We start from the raw sequence: 19370 nt of genomic DNA, 5'->3' as shown, positions 1-19370 counted from the left end.
TGGATAAGTATGCAGTAACTTGGTGATTTGATTTAAAAAATTTAATCTCCTTAACATTATTTTAAGTCGTTTTAGTGTGACTCAACAAAGTTATTAAAAGAGAAAATTAGAATTAGATGCCTCCTTTGAAACTTTTGTAGACTAAACATTTATGCTTTTTGAGTTTTTGATTAAGCTTTTGAAACATTTGATTAAGATACTCAGACTTGAACTACTTCAGATTAATTGAAATTAATTTACATTTAAATATCTGCTATATATTTTAAAGGATGAAGTGCCGATTTAGTCCTTGAACTATCACCTCAGTGAAAATTAGGTCCCTGAATTAGTTTTTCGATAAAATAAGTCCCTAAATTCATTAGAAATTGCTAATTTCATCTCTACTATTATATTCAAAGCTATTTTATCCAATTTTTCGTCAACTTAAGTCACTTGACACACTTTAGAGTGTAATACCATCATCCTCGTCTATAAGTGCTTAACATATCATATAGGTTGCGAATTTAATGTCTAATTTACACTCAAAAGTTAACTTATACTATTTCTTTATGAAAAACTACCAATTTCTCCTCCAAAGTTAACTCCATACACTATTTCTTTATGAAAAACTACCAATCTACATTCCAATGTGTATCACATACAAGTAACGTGACTTAAATTGACGGAAAATTGAATATAGTAGCTTCGAATATAACATTAGGGATGTAATTGGCAGATTTTTATAATTCAGGGACTAATTTTTCTGAAAAAATAGTTAACGGACCTAATTTTCACTAAGGTGATAATTTAGGGACTAAATTGGCAGTTTATCCTATTTTAAATAATTTTAACTATATTTAAGTCTAAAAATTTAAACTTTTCAAATCTAAATGTACACCCACGCCAAATGAAAACGTACCAACATTAAATGAAAACGTACCAATGTCAAACAAAAACGTACCAACCCTGAATTAAAACGTACTCAATTATAAACTATATTAAAATGAATATTCATCTTTTTGGAATGTTTAAAAATATGTTTGATTCATACACAATGTTCTAGATAGGTTTTTTATTTGGTAGATAAGTCTCTGGAACAACTTTTAGTTGATCGGAGATAAATCCTTATTATTGTAGATAATGCTAAATAATAACAATAAATCATATAATTTTGAATTAACAAAAAGGTTATTATCCGTTGATTAATGACTCTTTCTATAAAAATAATAATTAATTAAAGTGATTTAAACTTTTACATTGTTAATGACTCTTTCTATAAAAAAAAAAATTAATTAAAGTAATTCCTCATTATTAGGACAAAAAGTAATAAAACTTATGTTTTGAAAACAAACGTACCAAAAACTAAATGTACCAAAAATTCAAATGGACCAAAAAATCAAATGTACCATTATAATCAAACATACCTAACAACGAGTTTTGTTACATTCTATTTAATTTACTAAAATATATATATTTAATAAAAAATAAAAAAATCTTAAATCATCATAATAAGAGATGCATAAAAATAGGAGGAAAAAAGGGAATGCTAACGTGAATAGACTTCTAATGAAATAAAATTAAAGTACCAAAATTGTAGGGAAAATGTTTAATCAAATTTGCAAAAGGAATAGATGTTTAGTCTATGAAATTTAAAAATCAGGCGTCTAATTCAAAACGTCTCTTATTAAAAAGCCAATTACATATATAAGTACACAGTAACTTATATATCAACTACTTGCTCATGTGCGTGAGGTAGTTTTTTTTTTCTTAAGTCGTTTTAGTGTGACACAACAAAGTCATTAAAAAGCAACTTACATGTATAAGTACAGAGTAACTTACATATCAACTACTTGCTCATGTGCATGAGGTAGTTTTTATTTATTTATTTATTTTTGTGAGTAAAGCGATAGCATTAATAAGTTAAATGTTAGATTAGTTACCGACGGAATTCAAACTCACGCTGCCATGTCAAGGTATAATACATTTCTACCACTGTGACAAAATGCCACTTGCTCATGTGCGTGAGGTAGTTTTATTTTGTATTTTTATAGTTTTTTTTCTTTTTAATTAAGCTGTATTCCTTACAAAAATTAAACAATTGAGCGGTATTTTAAGAACTTTTTTAAAACTTCACCTTTTTAGTAGATATATAGATTATAACACTGTAAATACATGTTGCATACTTCACTGGAATTAGGGTTTGAAACAATAACCAATTTTTTTTTTTTTTTTTTTTTAATTCAATCCTAGTTCTAATTTCTTGTTAATTGGAAACAACACACCCCTAATCTACGACGATCAAATTACAAAGCAAAAATTTCGATAAGTTTACCCTGTTTGACTATGATAGCAATGGCAATGAGGCCAGCCTTCTCAAATTCACGGCTCCAAGCCAACATCACCCCACCGGACTTTGTATCTTGCTGCAAGATAGTGTGCCCCGACAGGACCTCTGCTTCCGTAAGGATAGTATTCGGGAATAACCTTCTTCTCTTCTATCTCTTTCAACAAGGGTGTGAAGAGAGACCAAGCTGCATCAAGTTCATCACTCCGGATAAACAGCCTCCTTTCCCCTTCAATAGCATCCAGCAGAAGCCTCTCATAAGCATCCGGAATCTCCTTTGAATATCTGGCTGCGTAGTGAAGATTTAGATTGCTCCTGTCCAACCTCATTCCCAAACCAGGGACTTTGTTATTGATCTTCAGGACAATAGCTTCATCAGGCTGTACACGGATAACAAGCTCATTTGTTGCGTGATCAAGCTCCGTTCCAATATTTCGATACAAATTTCCAGGTACATGCCGAAACTGTACCCTTATCTCAGCCCTCTTATTATGTAATGCTTTCCCAGCCTTCATTAAGAAAGGCACCCCATCCCATCTTGCGTTGTCTATGAAGAGAGCAGCTGCAGCAAATGTTGGAGTCAAGCTGTCTTTGGGTACCGTCTTGTCATCAGTGTATGCTGGGTAAGTAATACCACCTCTAACATGACTCTTGTATTGCCCTGTGACCACATTTTCAAGTTGTAGTGGCCTCATAGAACGTAAAACTTTAACCTTCTCGTTTCTAATATCTTCTGCATCCAAACTGACAGGGGTTTCCATTGCAAAGAGTGCCAGTATCTGAAGCAAGTGATTCTGCATTATATCTCTTATTATCCCGTAGTTGTCAAAATACCCTCCACGTCCTTCAGTGCCAAAATCTTCAGAGAATATTAACTGTACATTTCTTATATACTGCCTTGACCACAAGGGCTCAAAAATAAGGTTGGAGAAGCGGAGAACTGATAGGTTTTCCACAAGCTCCTTGCCCAGATAGTGGTCTATCCTGAAAATTTGGTCCTCTTCTAGGTACTGCTTGAGGGCCTTGGTCAAAGCAGCAGATGACTCTGAATCTCGGCCAAAGGGTTTCTCCACAATAACCCTAGTCCAGCCATTACCAGATGAGGCTGACAAGCTAGCACAGCGAACAGCGTCAATGAATATGTTTGGAGGGACAGACAGATAGAACAGGCGATTAGGAACTCTTCCCACCTCATGTTCCTTCAGCTTCTTGTCCAGCTCTGCGAAATGATCCTGCGAATCATACTGACCAGAATGATAGAAACATGTTTGAAGAAATTGGTCCATTTTTTCACCGCAATTCTTCCTCTTGTCAATACGGCAAGTAAGCGTCTTGCTAACCATGTCTCTGAGCTCGGCATCGGTCATCTTACTCCGAGCATAACCGTAAATAGTGAAGTGCTTCGGGAGGCAATCCTCGTAAAAAAGTGCGAAAAGTGCGGGGAATATCTTCTTCTTTGAAACAATAACCAATTGAAGTCAGTTTCTTTTCAATTGCAGCTTGATTCCAGTGAAGGATTGAAATTCATGGGATTTCATGAACTGGGCTGAATCTGTGGAAGATGAAGATGAAGGTGATAACCACGAGACTTCCTAACTCAACAGGTAATCCTTCATTCGTTTTTACCTTTCTGCACAAAAAAGATGGATTTCATTCCGCTGCTGGTAATGCTAATGCTACTAGTACAGATAGATTTAAACAAACCCATTTGGAATCGGACAATTTGATTCAAACTCGATGCAAATCTGGAAAAATTAGGAAAGATGAAGCATTGGGTTACTTCGATTCCATGATTCAAACCAAACCCTTGCCCTCTCTTGGGACTTTCAGTTGTTTGTTTGGGGCACTCTCCAAGATGAAGGAGTATTCTGCTGTCGTTTCTATGTGTAAACAGTTGATGTGTTGCGCTCAATTTCGACCTGATGTCTGTACAATGAATATTTTTCTGAATTGCTTGTGCCGTCTGAACCGGGTGGACTTGGGTTTCTCTGTTTTAGCAATTACCCTTAAATACGGTCTTCAACCCGATTCTTATTCTATAAGTATTTTACTTCACGGGCTTTGCAAGTACAGTTCCTGGGATGAGGCAATGGAGCTGTTCAAGTTAATAGAAGAGAAGGGATACACATGCAATGAAATCACTTATGCTACCATGATCAATGGACTATGCAAGGCTGGGAAAACTTCGAAGGCACTCGAGATACTAATGAAGATGTGGGAAGATGGAAGATTGAAGCCCAACCAAAATTGCTACAATCCAATTATGGATAGCCTCTGTAAAGAAAGACGAATAGACGACGCCTTGACCCTATTTCGAGATATGATCAGCAAAAGTGTTGTACCAGGTATTATCACTTATTCCACATTGATTCATGGGTTATGCAACACGAGCCGCTGGGAAGAAATGCTCTCTCTTTTTGAAGGAATGGTAGATCAAGGAGTCAAGCCTAATGTTATCACCTACAACACTCTAATTTATGCATTGTGCCAATCGGGGAGGATGGAAAAGGCCAAGAGCTACTTGATTTGCATGCTTAACAGTGGAATTTCACCAGATGTATACACATATAGTATTCTTATCAGCAGTCTTTGCAAGGAAGAAAAAATTCAAGAAGCGCTTACTCTGTTGGAAAATATGACAACGAAAGGCATAAAGCCTGATGTTGTCACTTTTACTTCCTTGATTTCTGCATCATGCAAGTCTGGTAACTGGGAGGAAGGTGTGAGGTTATTCAAAACCATGATTGGTTATGGAGCCTTGCCTAATATTGTTACATATAATTCTGTACTGGATGCTTTATGCAAGGAAGGGAAGACAGCAGAGGCACTGAATCTTGTGGAAGAAATGATCAGTAGGGGGGAAAAGCCTAATGTTGTGACTTACAGCTCCTTAATTAATGGATTGTGCCGGACCAGCCAATGGAGAGAAGCCACAAGGTTGTTTAATAGAATGCTGGATGAAGGTATTGCCCCAAATGTTATAACCTATAATAATATGATAAGTTCTCTATGCAAGGAGGGGAGGACCGAGGAAGCCCTCAGTATGTTAAAGTTAATGACTCAAAGAGGTCTGATACCTGATGTTATCACTTATAACAGTTTAATCCGTGGCATGTGCCGTACAGCTCAATGGGAAGAAGCCACAAGGTTGTTTGATGATATGGTAGGCCGGGGACTCTTGCCTGATACCGTTACTTTGGTAATACTTTTGGATGCTATCTGCAAAGGTAGGATGACAGAAGAGAATCACAAAATATTTGAGGCAACAATTGAATACGGTATGAAACTTAGTACAATAACTTGCAGTATGGTGGTTAATGAATATTGTTTGCATGGCAGAATGGATAAGGCAAAGGCGTTCTTGAACTTAATGGTGGTTATGGGTTATGCGCCTGATATTGCTTCCTATAAAACCTTGGTCAGCGGCTATATAAACGTTAACAGAATAGGTGAAGCTTTGAGGCTTGTTAAAGAAATGATCCAAATAGGATTGATGCCTGATCTAGAAATGCAACAAACTTTGGGGCGTTTTCGTCGTAAAAGGCATATTGGATTAGCAGAGTAAAGCTCAAATTGTCCAACACATATATTTGTATCCTGATTGTTGACATTGTTGATGTTCCTTAAACACAACCAGCTATATGATGTTTTATACAACCTGCAAACTTTCGGTTGACTCTTCCTGTGGAAACATTTCTGTGGGCTTTTAAATGCTTAGAGCAAGATGGAATTCTATTCCATTAACTATTTGTTGATTTGATTTCTTGCAGTCAAGGATCTTAACAAGTTCGTCCAAGCACCACCTTGAGGAAGCATAGTTTTTTAGAACACAATGACGGAAATCCTCGATTCTTCAATCGCTTTGAGGAGCTCTGTGGATATTTCTTCTCATCTGGATATTTTCTTGTCATTGACATTATTTTACAAACAAAGTGGAAAAGGAAAATTACAAAAGCACCCCATACCTTGAGAAACACGATACAACATCATAATTAATATTCATCAATTCGAAAATAAAATAAATAAAAAATTGCATTGAACATTCATAATGTAAAATTAACATTGAAAATCCAAATAAAATCGAAATAATTAAAGTACATAGGTTTTCTCTTGTTCTCTATTTGCTTGGCATGTGATATGCAAGTGGTTAATTAATTTGGGCCTTATATTTCCAAGCCCAACATAAATACCTTCTTCCTTATTTTTTTCCTCTTCCCCAAAAGTGACTAGTTTAAAGAAGTGAGATACGTTGAATTCGTGTAGCCAATTGAAACAGAAGATGAAGACGAAGAGGATGACCACAAGACCTCCATCTCTGGGTAATTTTCCTTCTTTCCATTTTACCATTTTACCATTTTGCTGAATATAAGTAGTGGATTTCACTCTGACGCTGTCAATGTAGTCTATAAAAATAAGTGTCACAAATCAATGTGGTCCTTCCGTCATGTATAAACAGGTGATGGTTTGCGCTCAATTCCGACCTGATGTCTATACAATGAATATTGTTCCGAATTGATTGTGCTGTCTGAATCGCGTGGATTTGAGTTTCTCTGTTTTAGCAATTACCCTTAAATATGGTCTTCAACCCGATGCTCATTCTTTAGCTAGTTTGCTTCACGGGCTTTGCAAGTATAGTTCCTGCGCTGAGGCATTGCAGCTCTCCAAGTTACGAGAAAGGATACACATGCGACGAAATCACTTGTGCTGTCATGATCAATGGACTATGCAAAGTTGGGAAACTTCTGCGGCGCTCGAGATGCTTAGGAAGATGTGGGAACATGGAAGGTTCAAGCCCAACCAAGTATGCTACAATCCAATCATCGAGAGCCTGTGTAAAGAAAGCCGAATAGATGAGGCCTTGACCCTATTTCAAGATATGACCCACAAAAGTGTTGTGCCGAATACCGTCAATTATAACACTTTGATCCATGGGTTATGCAACATGAGTCGCTAACTCTGGTTCTTTCGAAGAAGACCTTGATTTGAAAAGAGAAATCAACACCTTGCTTGATCCATTGAATGATCAAACAATTTTTCTTTTAATACTCAAGGGGATTTGGAGGACCAGCGAGGTGATCGCAAATCTCACAAAGGAAGAAGTGCTCTCTATGTTTGAAGAAATGGTGGATCAAGGAGTCCGGCCAGATGTTGTCACAAATCGATGACATGTTGGGTCTTTTGATTCTTGATCCTATCACAAAAAATTTAAATCTATACATACCAAAAGAGTAGAGAAATTGAAACAAGCGAAAGCAGAAGGAAGTGTAAAAGTAATAATGTATACTTATCCAAGACAGTCCACCCAGACAAGTGTGCTACTTCTGAAGGAGCTGCCCTCCATTTTTGGATCTTGTCAACGTTATCCTTATATTTGCACTCAAGGTAAGCAAGTCCATCACCAAAACAACCGTTTTGATTTCGCACATCCGAGGGACTCACCTTGTAAAATACCGGTACCACCATTTGTTGGTGTGATTTCTTCCAGTCAAGGATCTTAACAAGTTTGTCCAAACACCACCTTAAGGAATCATAGTTTTCGGAGAATACAATGACAGAAATCCTCGACTCTTCAATCGCTTTGAGGAACGCTGTTGATATTTCTTCTCCTCTTGAAAGATAATCATCCATGAAGGTGTCAATTCCTTCTTGACGCAAAGCTCCACGCAAATGGCCTGTGAAATTGTAGCGTGTGTCCTCGCCTCTAAAACTCAAGAATACATGGTATTTCCATTGATTGGTGAAACAAGGAGGAGAAGAAGATGAGGCAGCTGATGCTGCTGCTTCTTTAGCCATTGAAGCTAACCAGATGATTGTTGCAAACAGATGATTGTTTCAATAGAGTTTCAATTAATGTTTGACAGGCTACATGATTCATAAGTATTAACTTGTTCACAAATTAACAGTTGACTTTGGAATGAGGAGTGTGACGAATGACGATGCTTCTTAGGACATGGGAGTCATTGGCGATGGTATTTTCTTGTTATGTGCTCTCCTCTTGTCATTATCTTACAAATCAAGTTGAAAAGGAAAAATACAAAAGCACCTGATACCTTGAGAATCACGAAATGCACCACCATACTCTGCACAGCATGTAGACTTATTTTCGTTTTAGAAAAATCAATTTTATTGCCAAGTGTTTTTCAAAGAAAATATTAGGGCTTGTTTGGTATCCTATTTAAAAAAATTTATAATTTCTCAAAACATTTCTTAACAATTTTTCTTGAAAACAATTTTCTTTAAGACTCAAAAACTTATTTGGTATGCAATTTAAAAAATTTAAATCTTAGAACATAAACTAGACAAAAAGATCCAAAAAGAGGGGATCAAGAGAGAAAGAGGAGAGAGGAGGAAAGAGAAGGAAGTGAGAGGATCGGAGGAGATAGAGAGGAAGAGAAGTGAGAGAAAGAACCAAGAGAATGAAGAGAGCGGATTAGAGGAGAGACTAAAAAGATAAAAACAATAAGGGTAAATTACATTTTAGCCCCTCAGGTTTGGGGTCGATTTCAATTCCTTACAACATCTTTAAAATATTTCAATTTCATACATTGGCTTATCATTTTATTTCAATTTCATACATCCGTTAAGTAAACCATTAAGTGATGACGTGGCTATCAAATTTGTACCACATAGCAAAAACAATAATTTTTATGCATTTAAAATATTATAATAATTTATCCTATTAAAAAAAAAACCAAAACAAAACATAAACCCAGAAAACCCCTCCCCCGACCTACCTCCCTTCCCCTTCCCTGCAACCTAAACCCCCCATCCCCCACCCCACCCCACCTCACTTCCCCTAAGACGACGTAAGACAGTACGACGGCAGGGCCCTAGTGATTTTTTGCCTCCAGTCGGGTGAGCAAGAATATTCTGGCGCCGATGATAGCGCAAACGCGCCACCATCATCTCCTCTGCCGCGTGCCACCACATGTAAGTGCAGCCTCTCCATCGTATCCCCTCATCGTCTCTGTCACGCCTCGATCCCAACATACGTCCAGAATCGACACGTGACGTCACCAATACCCGTACATCTAACATACCCCGCCTCCGGGATATGTACAAAGCATAAATCAAGATTCAAATTTCATAGCATTTTTCGTACATTTTATGGCTGCATCTAACCTCTTCATTAGACTGCCTACGTACTCTCAATAGGGATCAAGCCATTCGTAGTTCAACTTTCGTCAAACTTTAAACTTTTCATAAAATACTCATAGTGAAAAAAAACATAGGGTACCACACTACGCATCAACCATAAGCCATACACAATTATCATCTTGTCATGCACGTAGGTATGCTATGCCCACACATATATTTTCCACTTCATTCTTCATATAAATCACTACATTTCACATGATTCTCCATTTCATAATATGCAACATCTCAAAGAACAATCAACGGATCACCATGCTATTCTCTAGCCAAAATAGTCAACGAATCTAATTATAATGACAAAAATCACAATCAACATTATTCCACAATCACATCAATCAACAATACATCATATACCAAAATGCAGGGTTAGAGCGACACAGTTTGACCGAAGCCTACATCTCAGAAGTTGATATCAATCCAAGGAACTAACAAGTCATTGATACGATTCCGGACCATCAATCAACGAAATCCAATCAGGATACGATTCCGGACCATCACTCAACGGAATCCAATCAGAATACAATTCCGGACCATCACTCAACGGAATCGCGAAGTAGAAGGGATTCCGGACCATCACTCAACGGAATCCAATCAGAACTCAGTTCCAGACACAATAGAACTGAACGGAAGTCTAGGAAGCATAACAACGGCTCGAAAGAATAAGACATGATTCAAGTTACTCAATTCACAAAGACTCAACGAAACGAAACAATACCAAGCAACAAATGTCATCACAATGGGTTATCGGTCCATTACTAGATCTCACATCTCCCAAGCAATTCAATATGCATTTCAATCACATGACACAACCATTTCCAATACACAAGTCAAATCACATTTCACTACATCATACCAATCACTATGCTTCCAACATTATATCTCAATCCATAACTTGTAACATATCAGGGAATCACGAAGCACAATATTAATATTTAATTACGTTAATCAATTAGTGAGATAGCACATCATTTCACTAGTTTAATTAAAGAACTCTACCTAATTCCCTACTTGGGTTATGAATAATAACATGGTAATTCTCATTTGTATGCACAAGATCCATTATGCGTAATTCTCATTCACTCGAATCTAGGATTCTAAGATAACCTTATGGAAATGAGCAAAAGCAAAGATTCCGGACCACTCAACAGAATCCAACAACACTGAGTTTTGGACCACTCAACGGAACCAAATTACAAGTGTGAGATAATCAATAAAGAAAAGACCATTGATCATAGTTTATAACCTCAAATATAAGTTCATAAATATGAAAACATAATCAAGTCTCTAACAATTCCGAAGGAGTCACCCAGACATCCAACGACTTATCCCATTCAAACCATCAAGATTCTCAAAAACCATCATTCATATGTACATTAAAACTAGGGCTAGAGGAACGCAGTTCAACTGAAGCCCACATAAGTAACCAAACAGGAAGTGCCCCCCCCAAAGCAGATTAACCAAGCAGAACCACCCTTGAGAAAGTAACCAAGTAGGTAGTGACCCCCCAATGCGGATCAACTAAGCAGAGTCACCCATACAACTATTAGGAAGTGATCACCCAATGCGGATTAACCAAGCATGATCACTCCTAAGCATACATGGCCATAAGGATTACCCAATGCGAATTAACCAAGAGCGATCCATATATAGTATGGTCCCCCAATGCGGATTAACCAAGCAGGACCACTAATGACCCCCCAATGCGGATTAACCAAGTAGGGTCAAAATAATCAGGTAGGTAGAGATCACCCAATGCAGATATACCAAGCATGATCACTCCTATAATGCGTATGGTCCCCCAATGCGGATATACCAAGCAGGACCATCAATGTACAACTACTACATGGTGTAGTAAACTCAACACCTCAACTTATCCACATTTCAACCCTTATGAGTTACAACATAGTCACCTACACCATCAACTTCTCGAGGTCACCACTAATATGTCACCCAAGCATATAAGTGCTACAACATACCTCTAATAGGATTCTAGGATCACATTGTCATGAAAATAATCATACACCTCATACATATCTAACCACATTTCATAAACGTTTCCAAGCTATAATCGATTCACAATTACCAAACATAGATCGATGCTAAAAATAAAAATAACAATTCAATAGAAAGCACATTTAATAAGCAAGTATATCTCAATATGGTGCCACTAATACATATATCGAGACACACGTCATCTAGGAACAACACATCATCGTGATGAGCCAACTAACTTCCATCAAGCCTCAACAACATACTAGAGGTAAGCAACACTCAAGAGTAGAGCACGTTAACTAAAGAGTCAATCGTCGATAAGGTAGGTCCATTAAGGTCAACAAACTAAGGTTATTCAATCCGGAAGATCCGCACATCTGATTTCCGATCTATAAGTTCTCAAAGGTCTAACAACTAATAATTAGGGTGTTCACAAAATTGTACGACGAACCAAAGATCGGATTGTCATCAATCACACAAACAAGTGGCGGTCCAATTTGATCACCACACCAAACAATTGAATTTCGGGAAACCAAGCTAGACATAGGTTCACAGGGTCACTGGAAGGTATTTGGTACTTAAACAATACTCGTGGACTGTCCCACGCACTGCCACACGTGGTGGTAGCCAAGGTGGAGGGTTTAGAAAACCCAAATTTCAATATTAATTAAATAAGTTCAAATTTACGTAGTAGCTAGAGCTCAACAAGGGAAACACTTTTCACAACTAGCCCAACGACAAATTCAAGCCGTATACCATCCTATTTCACCGGGGAAAACCGAATTTCTAGGGTTCTAAACACCCAACACTAAAACGACTACAAAAACACAAACCAAGCATACCAACTTGAAGATTATGAAGAGTAGGTAAAGTTTCATACCTCACTTGAGGGAAATGGTTGCCGGAATCGCCAGAAAAATGAAAAAACCGCCAGAAAACCCACGGAACTTTGCTGCCTCGAACTGGAAAAATGGATAAGAAAATGGAAAATCTAACATTACAGAGTTGTAGGGCTCGCCAAGAGCTTTCCATGGACACCAAGATCACCCAAAACGGAGCTCGGATGAAGGAAATACAAGCAGGTCAAAAGGGTCGAAAATGCTAAAAAACAGGTCAAAACCAGATCCTCCTTCCCTCTTTTTTTTTTTTTTGTTCTGACCGTTCCCTTTTATTTTCCATTTCTCCTTGGTCCCTCTCCCACTATGTGGGAGTTTTAAAATAAATTAAAATATATAGTTTAGTAACACAACTTCAAATATCCGTAACTATACCGCTAAAACTCGGACTCGCAAGCGGCTTTCGTCTATACGTTCGTGATCTTGAAATCTATTCAACGATATAAATTGTGACCTCGAAAGGTCTACAGATTTTAAATAATTAATCTCCAAACTTCAAACTTCGTAACTAATTTAATTAAAATCTTAATTCAAACAAATTAAAATAAATTCTTGAAAAATAATATAAAATCTCAATAATACAAATACGTAGATTATAACAGTGAAATCCAGGAACGAGATTTCACAGTCTCCTCCGCCGCCCGCCACCATCTGTAAAAATTCAAACTCATGTGGGGGGTCTTGCGAGGGAGGTAGGGTGGGGTGGGATGAGGGGTTTGGGTTGCAGGGAAGCGGAAGGGTGGTGGGTCGGGGGATGAGTTTTCTGGGTTTGTGGTATTTTTTTTTAAATAGGATAAATTATTATAATATTTAAATGCATAATTGTTTTTGCCACGTGTCACAAATTTGACAGCCACGTCACCACTTAATGAATTTTCTAACGGATGTATAAAATTGAAATAAAATGATAAGTCAATGTATGAAATTGAAATGTTTTAAAGATGTTGTGATGGGTTTGTAAGTTCATTATGATAAATCAACTACTTGCTCATGTAGTTCTTTTCTTTTGTTTTTTTTAAGTAGAGCGATAATATTAGTAAGTTAAGTGTTAGATTAGCTTTTTAGGGTTCAAATCCACACCATCATGTAATGACACCACACATTTTTATCACTATGATAAAGAGTCACTTACTCATGTGCAAGAGGTAGTTTTATTTTGCATTTTTGTAGTTTTTTTCTTTTTAATTAAGTTGTATTCCTTAAAAAATAAAAAAATAGAGCGGTATTTAAGAACTTTTTAAAAACTTCGCCTTTTTAGTGTTTGAATTAAAGAGTTTTGTGCTTATGATCAAAATCGTTTGAATCACACCGTAAAATCATCTTTGCGAAAAATGAATTAAAACTAAGGTCGTTTAGGTAATCTATTCTACCAAACACATAGACAGTTCATAATGTTTTTATCAATTCTGTTAATATGTTTTTATACAATTCGATTACTACACGACCTTAGTTTTGATTTTTGCAAAAATGATCTTTATAAAATGATTATAATACGAATAGTTCTGATTATAAACATGAAATTCTAAAAATTAGAAACAAACAATTATGAGTAAAAACTACTACTCATTCTTTACGCAGCCAAATATTGGTTCGAGGAATAGCCAAGTATTAGTCTAAGAATAGCCAACAAGTTTATATTCGACAGTTGGTATATAGAGCTTCATAACTTCATTGGCCTTTGTGTATGCTTATTCAGTCGCTAGTTGACGACGCGACGGTCACTCCAATGTTTTCCCACCCCAAATCCCATCATATTCAATTACCTTCATCTGTTATTCAACTACCTTCATCTATGTCAACCAACAAGCAAAAGTGTCGTTCGGCCTCTGAGAGCAGAAAAGAGGATTAGGGTTTGAAAAGAGGGATGAAATTAAAGTCAGATTCATCTACAAAATTGACGTGAACTGAATTTGTCAGGAGTCGGCTAGTCGCAAGAATGAAGATGAAGAGGATAACGAGGATAACCACAAGACCTCCATCTCCAAGTGATCTTCCTTCTTTCATGTTTACTTTTCTGCAGAATACAAGCAGTGGATTTCATTCCGACGCTGTTAATGCTAATCCTTCATGTATGCATAGAATTAAACAAACCCATTTGGTGTCGGAGAGTATGATTCAGACTCGATGCAAATCTGGAAAAATTAGGAAAGATGAAGCATTGGGTTACTTCGATTCCATGATTCAAACCAAACCCTTGCCCTCTATTTGGACTTTCAATTGTTTGTTTGGGGCACTCTCCAAGATGAAGGAATATTCTGCTGTGGTTTCTATGTGTAAACAGTTGATGGGTTGCGCTCAATTCCGACCTGATGTCTGTACAATCAATATTTTTCTGAATTGCTTGTGCCGTCTAAACCAGGTGGATTTGGGTTTCTCTGTTTTAGCAATTACCCTTAAATATGGTCTTAAACCCGATGCTCGTTCTTTAACTATTTTGCTTCACGGGCTTTGCATGTACAATTCCCTGGCTGAGGCAATGGAGCTGTTCAAGTTAATAGAAGAGAAAGGATACGAATGCAATGAAATAACTTATGCTACCATGATCAATGGACTATGCAAAGCTGGGATAACTTCTAAGGCACTCGAGATACTAATGAAGATGTGGGAAGATGGAAGGTTGAAGCCCAACCAAGATTGCTACAATCCCATCATCGATAGCCTCTGTAAAGAAAGACGAATAGAAGAGGCCTTGACCCTATTTCGAGATATGATCAGCAAAAATGTTGTACCGAATGTTTTCAGTTATACCACATTGATTCATGGGTTATGCAACACGAGCCGCTGGGAAGAAGTGCTCTCTCTTTTTGGAGGAATGGTAGATCAAGGAGTCAAGCCTAATGTTGTCACCTACAACACTCTAATTTATGCGTTGTGCCAATCGGGGAGGTTTGAAAAAGCCAAGAGCTTCTTGATTTGCATGCTTAACAGTGGAATTTCACCCGATGTATACACATATAATGTTCTTATCGGCCATCTTTGCAAGGAAAAAAGAATTCATGAAGCGCTTACTCTGTTTGAAAAGATGACAACGAATGACCTAAAGCCTGATGTTGTCACTTTTAATTCCTTGATTTCTGCTTCATGCAAGTCTGGTAACTGGGAGGAAGGTGTGAGGTTATTTAAAACCATGACTGGTTATGGAGTCCTGCCTAATATTGTTACATACAATTCTGTACTGGATGCTTTATGCAAGGAAGGGAAGACAGCAGAGGCGCTGAATCTTGTGGAAGAAATGATTTTTAGGGAGGAAAAGCCTAATGTTGTGACTTACAACTCCTTAATTAATGGATTGTGCCGTACCAACCAATGGAGAGAAGCCACAAGGTTGTTTGACAAAATGTTATGCCATGGAATCTTACCTAATTGCATAACTTTGAAGATACTTTCTGGTGCTCTCTGCAATGGAGGGATGACCGATGAGGTTCGCAAAGAATTTAAGTCGAGAATGGATGGAGCTTTGAAGATTTTTCCTAATGCTTCATGTGCAGAATAATATGCTACCTGGTTTGAAATTTATATTAATGAAGAGTGGTCGTATATTAATGAATAGATTTCGGTGTGATGGGGTAAGCCACTGGTTATGTTTTTCTTGTTTCTGTTACGTGCTCTTGTGCTACAATGGAAACTCTTTTTCGTATAAACGTAAATTCGTTCAGTTTTCAAATGCTCTGTAGCTAAGGATTAATGTCGGCCCCTCCGTAGTAATCTAAAATTTTCTCATCCAAACACTGTGTTGGGGTATGTTTGGATAAGGAACTACCAAATTCCAAGGAACTAAAGCATAGTGATGAAGAAATAGATTATAAAAGAATTAGATAGGAGAAATTAGAAATGCACCACATGACCATTACAAAAAACAGACCGACTGGATACCGCGTAATACAACGATGATTGCTGAGCTGGTCCTCCCTCCCTCATCTAAGAATGCGCTTTAATTAGTCCAGAAGCTAACTTCTTGTCCACCTTTACAACAACAACAACAACAAAGCCTTTTCCCACTAAGTGGGGTCGGCTATATGAATCCTAGAACGCCATTGCGCTTGGTTTTGTGTCATGTCCTCCGTTAGATCCAAGTACTCTAAGTCTTTTCTTAGGGTCTCTTCCAAAATTTTCTAGGTCTTCATCTACCCCTTCGGCCCTGAACCTCTACCCCTAGGCCTTCTTTGCACATGTCCAAACCACCGTAACCAATTTTCTCTCATCTTTTCTTCAATTTCGGCTACTCCTACTTTACCTCGGATACCCTCATTCCCAATCTTATCCTTTCTCGTGTGCCCACACATTCCACGAAGCCTCCTCATTTCCGCTACACCCATTTTGTGTACGTGTTGATGCTTCACCGCCCAACATTCTGTGCCATACAACATCGCTGACCTTATTGCCGTCCTATAAAATTTTCCCTTGAGCTTCAGTGGCCTACGACGGTCACACAACACGCCGGATGCACTCTTACACTTCATTCATCCAGCTTGTATTCTATGGTTGAGATCTCCATCTAATTCTCCGTTCTCTTGCAAGATAGATCCTAGGTAGCGAAAACGATCGCTTTTTGTGATCTTCGCTAGATTGCTCCGGTCATTAGTGTGGATAAGTATATAAATGGATAGAGATAGGAAAGCAAACACAAGATGTACGTGGTTCACCTAGATTGGCTACGTCCACGGAATAGAGGAGTTCTCATTAATTGTGAAGGGTTTACACAAGTACATAGGTTCAAACTCTCATTTAGTGAGTACAAGTGAATGATTTAGTACAAATGACATTAGGAAATATTGTGGGAGAATGATCTCGTAGTCACTAAACTTCTAAGTACCAGAGTGTGGTATCGTCTTGACTTGCCTTATCTGTCTCATAGGTAGATGTGGCATCTCCTCTGGAAGTACTCTTCCTCCATCCAGTGGTGGTATCTTTAACTGGTGGAGATGCACAAGGTAATGTATCAATTTCACTTGAAGCTTACTTGTAGTTTCAGGCTTGGTTAAGCACGATACAAACCATATAGTAGGAGTCCCCCAAGTCGCCGAGCTAGGGGATCTACTGAAAGAGGTGACAGACAAGGTAAGCAATCAGAGCTCCAAGCAATCAGTCCCAGATCAGAACTTTGATTTCGAGTTCCTGCTGATTGTTCACATTCTCCCTATCTTGCAGGCAGCATGATCTCGTAGTACAAATGACATTAGGAAATATTGTGGGAGAATGATCTCGTAGTCACTAAACTTCTAAGTACCAGAGTGTGGTATCGTCTTGACTTGCCTTATCTGTCTCATAGGTAGATGTGGCATCTCCTCTGGAAGTACTCTTCCTCCATCCAGTGGTGGTATCTTTAACTAGTGGAGATGCACAAGGTAATGTATCAATTTCACTTGAAGCTTACTTGTAGTTTCAGGCTTGGTTAAGCACGATACAAACCATATAGTAGGAGTCCCCCAAGTCGCCGAGCTAGGGGATCTACTGAAAGAGGTGACAGACAAGGTAAGCAATCAGAGCTCTAAGCAATCAGTCCCAGATCAGAACTTTGATTTCGAGTTCCGGCTGATTGTTCACATTCTCCCTATCTTGCAGGCAGCATGAAGGATAAAGAGAAGAAAAATGAGAAGAGATGATATGAGATACTTTTGCTTTTGAAGAAGTAACTTTCCACAGGCTTATTCTTGAACTGGGCTGGAGGGTTTTCTGGTTTCCTCCAGAGTATAAGGCCGACTGAAGAATTTGAGGGTCAAAACAAGTCCATCAAATCTAGAGTACGTTCGACCTTGCTGATATGGGATACTTTTTCTTTTGACAGAGTAGTGGATGTATCGACACGTGTGCTGTTACGCTTGTCTCCACATGCTTCCTTGTATCCTTCTCACTTGCCCTATATTTCCTCAGGCAGATGCGGTATCTTCCCTGAAAGCATAAGATGTTGAAGATGAGTACTCGAGAGCAATGCCATGTAAGTAATCAGGTAAGGGGTTCTAGGCAGTCAGTTCCTGACTGGAAGCTTGATTCCAAGTGCTGACTGATTGCTCTCTTTCTCATTGTCTTGCAGGTAAGAACAAGGCCAAAGGAAAAGACAGGGAAAAAGCATGATATGGGATACTCTTGCTTTTAACCCTGATGATATGAGATATTCTTGCTCTAGTATAGCTTGTTTGCAGAGGTATTATCGGGGGGGGGGGGAAAGAAAGCTGAATATTTCGAAAGGCTTCGTTGTGAGTGCCCTCTTAGATATGAGGAAGGGTTGAGCATTTTTGCAGGTCTGCCTGTCCGTTGGGGATGGAAGTCGACATATATAGGAGTCTCTCTAACAACAAGTAGTAATGCTATTCCTTTACCCTGCTTGGTCATAGCACGGTAGTGGAAGCTGCCAGCTTCACATGTTTTAACTCTATCAGAGCACTTTGAAAAAATGGTCTGTGGTATCTGGAAAGCTGATGTTGCGTGTGAAGATTACAGACAAGCTTTATCCAAGGAGATCCGGCTTTTGAAGTTGGGAAAGTGGTGCCTCTTCGGTTTTCGAACAAGCAATCCTGTCGATGATCTGGCTCTCGAGATTCGGAGAACGATGCCTCTTCGATTTTTTAGAAAGCAATCCTGATGGGGGTCTGGCTCTGGAGATTCGGAGAGCGGTGTCTCTTCGATTTTTGAGAAAGTAATCATGTTGGGAGTCTGGCTCTCGAGATTCGGAGGGCGGTGCCTCTTCGATTTTGGAGCAAGCAATCTTGTTGGGAGGTTTCTCGAATGTGAGTAAAGGTTGGGCATGTTTGCTAGTCTACCTTGCCACGAAGCACAGAGATTGACACACAGGGACTTTCCAATTATCCAGCAGTGGTACTGTTCCTTTACCATTGTGGGTAATAATATGGTAGTTAGACCTTCAAAATTTCTGTGTCTAAACTTTGTTAGTGCTGTTTCTTTGCTATTATTTTACCCTTCTTGGTCAGAGCGATGTAGTGGGAGTTGCAAGCTTCACGTGTCTCAACTTTGTCAGAGAACTTTGACAAAGTTATCTGTGGTACCCA

At 38.3% G+C, this 19370-nt stretch overlaps 2 protein-coding genes across 2 annotated transcripts; one reads left to right on the top strand and one right to left on the bottom strand.

Annotated features, from left to right (window-relative positions):
• Positions 1 to 2195: 2195 nt before the first annotated feature.
• On the bottom strand, positions 2196 to 3793 carry LOC103443546 (glucose-6-phosphate 1-dehydrogenase 2, chloroplastic). The gene has a single exon (XM_008382420.3). The coding sequence runs from the start codon at positions 3688 to 3690 to the stop codon at positions 2359 to 2361; it is 1332 nt and encodes a 443-aa protein (XP_008380642.2). The 5' UTR covers positions 3691 to 3793; the 3' UTR covers positions 2196 to 2358.
• Positions 3768 to 5999, top strand: LOC103443428 (pentatricopeptide repeat-containing protein At1g62914, mitochondrial-like). Its single transcript, XM_008382268.4, has one exon. It carries the CDS (start codon positions 3885 to 3887, stop codon positions 5886 to 5888), a length of 2004 nt encoding a protein of 667 aa, XP_008380490.3. The 5' UTR covers positions 3768 to 3884; the 3' UTR covers positions 5889 to 5999.
• Positions 6000 to 19370: the final 13371 nt, after the last annotated feature.

The sequence above is a fragment of the Malus domestica genome, chromosome 04 (assembly GCF_042453785.1).
Source record: "Malus domestica chromosome 04, GDT2T_hap1".
In the NCBI taxonomy this organism is placed as follows: domain Eukaryota; kingdom Viridiplantae; phylum Streptophyta; class Magnoliopsida; order Rosales; family Rosaceae; genus Malus; species Malus domestica.
The sequence above is the reverse complement of the archived record's forward strand: the minus strand, read 5'-3'. Positions and strand labels throughout refer to the sequence as shown.